This window comes from Anguilla anguilla, chromosome 13 (assembly GCF_013347855.1).
Source record: "Anguilla anguilla isolate fAngAng1 chromosome 13, fAngAng1.pri, whole genome shotgun sequence".
Lineage (NCBI taxonomy): Eukaryota > Metazoa > Chordata > Actinopteri > Anguilliformes > Anguillidae > Anguilla > Anguilla anguilla.
Window position 1 is genome coordinate 35,152,446 of NC_049213.1, and position 5,799 is coordinate 35,158,244.

Below are 5,799 nucleotides of genomic sequence, written 5' to 3' on the forward strand. Positions count from 1 at the left end.
TGCAAGAGTCAGCATCTCCTTAAACACCGACCACAAGGAATTCATTTAAATATCATAGATCAGAGATTTAATAAGGACTGGCATGCAAAAGTTACTCACATGTTATTCACAGGGATTTCTCCAGGATCAAGTAAAAAACTTCAAATATATTGAGAAAAATATTATGTTCACTCGAGTGCTACAATATGCATTCATATTTTATGACTCAGCACAAACTGCAATAAAGTGTTGTTAAACAAGATTCATACATTTACGCCACAAATAATATTTGATGCAGCTATAAATGTTTTTGAAATTATCTATTATCTGTCCATTATCCATAAACAAAATTGTTTAGAGATCAATATTTCGACTGCCTGAAATGTAGGCTATACCATATATTACTCTTACTGATTTTCAGAAGTTACACTGAATGACACTGGGTTTTCTTCTGCATATCAGGCTGTGGAAAAGTAAACCATGACAGAGTAATTCTCTTACAAAAATGTATCACGAGCCACCAAAAAGCACCATCGTGGTTCAATAAAAGAAAAAGAGTAAAGTTTCATAACATCATGTGTACGCATTGTTTTTTTATTGCTCTTTAGGAAAAATATCACAATCCGCCACAAAATTTACACACAGCTGTCGTGGATTTAAAAAAAAAAATCATCACTGTCTGGTCAGACCTTTGACTGAAAATTATTTTTAGAAGCAGGAATTTTCCAGAATATAACTTTAAAATGATAAAAGTGAAAATAAAAAACAAACAAAAAAAAATTCTACAGCTCTTAAAAATTTCAACCTTTTGTGTCCACATACACACTACATGGCCAAACTATGAAAAACAGCCCCAGGGGCATTCAGATACTTTTGGTCATAGAGTGCATGTCACATGTAAAATGTGTGATACATTCAATACATTCATTCAGGTGACAAATACAATTTTGAAAAAGCAACAAACAACAATATAACACAACAGCCACGGAGAGCAGGAATGCAGCGTATGGTGACGGTTCAGCGAAACGGAGGCAATCGTTCCACTCTCGGCTAAACACACCAAATGCGTATGAATGTAAACACTAGGATATTACACGGCTGTGCACCCGAGACCATCTTGACACAAACAGAGGATCATAACACTGCGATAACACACGCGCACACACACACACACTAATGCTGATGTTTGCATTGCCCTGGAGGGTGACCCTAATACTTTCAAGCAATATCAGTAGTAGTATACTACACAGTGTGAAATTGCTTACTTTGTATGTTAATATATTTATATCTGTCTTTGAGGTTTTAACACGAATAAAACAAACAGTAACTCCAACAATAAGAAAGATGCACTTTTTCTCATGGCCTTCAACTATAAAACAGTGGGCTATTCATTTCTTATTGCTGGATGTAGCCTACGTTGAACAGAAACTGTATGATTTCACAAAAATACAGTTTTGACATTCTCTTTAACAGTAGGAACACCTGTCGTATGGCCTGTGGAAATCCAGTATCTGTGTTGCATACAACCATTTAACGTACAAAAAGTTTCTTTGTATCCCCACAGATTAAGAGTTGATGATGTAGTGATGTCTACGACAGCTGAAAATACACAACCAAAGGCATTTAGGACCCTCAGTAACCTAACGGATGTGACGGTCATTTTAGGTGAGTGTAACAGAAACACGGAACAGCTTTATTTTCCGAATACACGCGTGAAGGACACTAGTATCCAGTACAGGCAAAATACAGGGCAGCTGCTTTCACCTGTCTGTGATGATGTCACAGCCTGTGAATGAAGACAGAGCTCCTGGAAGCAGCTTCATTCTGCCTGGGGCTGCATCTGCTTGCAGAAAGCCTCGAACTGCTGCTGCTCCAGCTCTGTCATCACTTTATTCAGGGCATAAATCTGGAAAAAAAAAACAAACAAACAAACAAAAAAAAAAACCAGCGAGGTTTATAACTCACAGAGATGAAGACTTAAGTTGTGTGTATAGAGGTGTGCTTGTACACAAGCATACCACAGTAGTTATGGCCTCATAAACAACAGGCTATCCCATCGACAGCTAGCTGCTATAAAGCATTAAACAGGGAATGTCACTCGGTCCTGGGCAACCCATGTGTATGCTTGTTTTAAATCCAATCACAATTGTTGCACTCTCTGAACTGTGTCAAGCAGTTAATTGTTCTTAATTACTATTTCAATGCTTCTTACAGGCACATTATGTCAGAAATAGTACTGTATACCATAAAGAATAAAATGTTCAAATATTCACACACCAGGGCTTTTAATATTCCTTGAGAGATGCCAACAATTTCACTGTTCACAAACGGATACTGGTAACGGAAACCATACCATAAATGGAAAATGACATGTCCAATGGCATTGCACAAGGCAACACGCTGTATCTGCACTGTGATAAGATATGTTTAAGAAATACGGAAGAACTTCTTCATATAGATTTAGCAGATGCTCTTGCCCAGAACGACTTACAGTGCAGCCAATGCAACTGATGGGGCTGAATAGTCAGCAGCGTTATACAGATCCAATAAGTGTGGCCATAGCTAATGTTAGCCGATCGGTTAGTTTGCTAATGAAAAGTGAATCGTGTGCACGGAGTAATTGTTAGACGGTTGGATGCATCTGCCCACACCTCTGCTCGTTGTCGCTGTTTCAGCTCCTGTTGAGCAGATTTCTGTTTGGCTCTGTCCCCTCTGTTCGGAGTGTCCTTCTGTTTTTGTTTATCTTTGCGGCACGCCGGCTCCATGACTTTAGTCAGCCTCTTCGACTTCTCTAACGTGGCTTACTCGTGTATCTGGTAGCAAACTACACAGAACTGTACCTAGAAACATGCAAACACGACAGTAATTAATTTGGACCCTGGCTGTTCAATGATTATTCTACACGTATAAAAACCTCAATCCGCTTGCTACGTCACCAGTTATTCATTAGTTTTCAAATTATGCTAGCTAGTTGCTAGGATAAATTAGCTAAATAAATCAAATGTTAACGGGCTAGCTAACACAAATTTGTAATAAATTATGCGTACAGCTACCTACACGCTTACAAATAAATGCACTGAAATGAAGGGAGGTAAATACGTTTAAACATGATTAGAAAAAGTACGTTACCGCGTAAAACAAATTTTAAATCAAACGTTGCAATCTAGCGAAGTACTACATAAAGCTACTGGAATTACACTCAAACGCTTCTAAATCGGATTATTTTTTTGGTTACAACGGAAGTGTTTTCTGGTGTAACAATTGAATGTCTCCGAAAAGGAAACGGATTTTATTAACTGTTCCATTTCGCAAGTGAAACAAACGTATTCACGGACATGTGTTTAAAAAAAATAAAGATGCATTTTTTAAGTTTGGAAATGCCTCCCTAATATTTATTCATTCAGAGCCGCGTATAAAACGGAACAATGTACTAAGTGTTAGAGGTGGCAAAATAATTATCTTAAATCGTAGTTAACTATGCTCACTTTGTTAAAAAAAGGAAAAACACTAAGTGTACATAATAATAAATAATAATAATAATACTTTAAAAAAATCTCAACATAAACTAGACGAGCGATTCATTAAAAAATCCCGCCGCTCTGATAAACGCATCAGGGGGTTACTTTAAATCTAATCACATGAGGTCGCCCTTGCTTCACTGGCAAATCGCCTACAGCATAAAATGTGCATTAGCCTTTATTTCAATCTTCCTGACGCTTAATTTAACTATTTCTAATAATAATAACAATAACAATAATAATAATATCTCATTCTCCTAGAAAGGCAGATTTTTATTGAATTGTTCATCGTAAAAAAGTTAGCTCTTCTATCAGACAAGTTCCACCTGTAACGTTCAGTATTACTTATGTTCTACGACATACTGTATAATAAATGCATTGTCCTACACAATTTCGATTCAGATTTTATATGTAAGCAATTTATTTATTTAATTATATAGATGATGCTTGGCTTAACCATAATATGACATTTTAAATAAATTAATAAATTCTTAATTTGAAAAATCAACAGTAAAATTTAAAAGAAGAGAGGTTACTATACATTATTTTTATAAATATCCTTTTAATTAAGCTAGACTGGAGGCAGATCCAGACAATCAAACTAATTTTACTTTTTGTCAGCATCTGGATTCTGTACTATGCGCTCAAATAAGTTGCTTGTACCTGAAACACGGCCTTTTAAAATCAAACTTAGTCCTCTGACTATGCAAAGAATTCGCACCAAAATACTCCCCCAAACAAGAAAAAGGACTTTCTCCTGGCATTTTGACATTTTAATGTATTACAGTACTTCCACTGAATTACTCAGGTAACATAATTTACTGGCTTCATTTTAAGGCTGAGGATGTTTGTCTTTCTAAGGATGTATATTTAAAGTGAGAACCTGACAAAAAGCCAATCTTGTGTGTTTGCCGCCATTGTTATCCCCGGAGATCGGATGGCAAGTGCATTCATGTGTCTCTTGACACTGCAGCGAGGCAGCGATAATTACACAGATTAATTAAGTGACAGATGCTCAAGCGACCCTGGACCACCCAGGAAAAAGTGGTATTTTCCTTTCCACTTCTTTTCCTTTCCAAGAAATATATGGCACAAAGTTGAAACCTGAAAATAATGGCGAGCACAGGTTAAAGGAACACATCCAACAGGGAGTGAAGTTACTGGACGAATCCTCTTCGAAATTGCAGTAATGCTGATCTGTGCGATAGTGACTTTCCCACAGTAAATCTAAGGGTGAAGAAGTAGAAAATAGGCAGACGCAAATAATCTCGTAGTTCATTACATTATAGCATAAAACAAGCAGTCATACCACAGCCCGTAGGATTAAGTGTTTTTGAATGCCACAGAAAAGCGGGAAGTCAATCGTTCCAACTGAAGTGACTTTTGTGGAAGAGCTGGAACAGGGGCAGCGTTTTTTTTGTTTTTTTTTTCCCCCACAAATGACACGCGTGGAGCTGAACGCTGTGTTTAGACGTTGCGACTGTTGAAAAGAGCATCTCAGGATTTATCAACACGAGAGGCAGCGCTGCATGCTGGCCGATCGCAAGGAGATCGTAAGGCATTCTGAGTGGCGTTCGTTCTGCCTTATGCAAAGTCACACTAGGTTTAGCAGTGCAGTCACTATTGTTATTTATCCAAGGATTACTCTGAATGGTAAATGGACTGCATTTATATAGCGCTTTTATCCAAAGCGCTTTACAATTGTTGCCTCTCATTCACCAATTCACACACACACACACACTCACACACCAACGGTGAAAGGCTTCCATGCAAGGTACCAATCAGCTCGTTGGGGAGCAATTAGGGGTGAGGTGTCTTGCTCAGGGACACTTCGACACGCCCTGGGTGGGGGATCGAACCGGCAACCCTCCGACTGCCAGACAACCTCCTGAGCTATGTACTCTCCTGAGCTGAAGTCCTGCGGCCTTCCAGACCTGCAGACTGTGGCCTAAGGCCTGGCTGGTTTCAGCGCTAAGGACGTACAGCCCCATGAGTGTAATGGGTCATGCGATCATTACATTACATTACATTACAGGCATTTAGCAGATGCTCTTATCCAGAGCAACGTACACAACTTTTTTACATAGCATTTTACATTGTATCCATTTATACAGCTGGATATATACTGAAGCAATGCAGGTTAAGCACCTTGCTCAAGGGTACAACGGCAGTGTCCTTACCCGGGAATCGAACCTGCGACCTTTCGGTTACAAGCCCAGTTCCTTACCCACCGTGCTACACTCTGTCCTGTCATGTCTAGAAGGCTCAGGCCCCTGGATGCCCCTGGATGCCCCTGGATGCC

The 5,799-nt window shown here is 38.8% G+C and overlaps 1 protein-coding gene across 1 annotated transcript; it reads right to left on the minus strand.

The window, feature by feature from the left end:
* Positions 1 to 552: 552 nt before the first annotated feature.
* On the minus strand, positions 553 to 3,242 carry svbp (small vasohibin binding protein). Its single transcript, XM_035387770.1, has 3 exons — positions 3,109 to 3,242; positions 2,631 to 2,819; positions 553 to 1,885 (listed from the first exon to the last, which is right to left on the minus strand). Exons 2-3 carry the CDS (start codon positions 2,742 to 2,744, stop codon positions 1,799 to 1,801), a joined length of 201 nt encoding a protein of 66 aa, XP_035243661.1. The 5' UTR covers positions 2,745 to 2,819; positions 3,109 to 3,242; the 3' UTR covers positions 553 to 1,798.
* Positions 3,243 to 5,799: the final 2,557 nt, after the last annotated feature.

Coding starts and splice junctions, on each gene's coding strand:
- svbp (XM_035387770.1), bottom strand. CDS start 2,744: ATGGAGCCGGCGTGCCGCAAAGATAAACAAAAACAGAAGGACACTCCG. Junction 1,886..2,630: donor AACAGCGACAACGAGCAGAG/GTGTGGGCAGAT, acceptor TTTTTTTTCCAG/ATTTATGCCCTGAATAAAGT.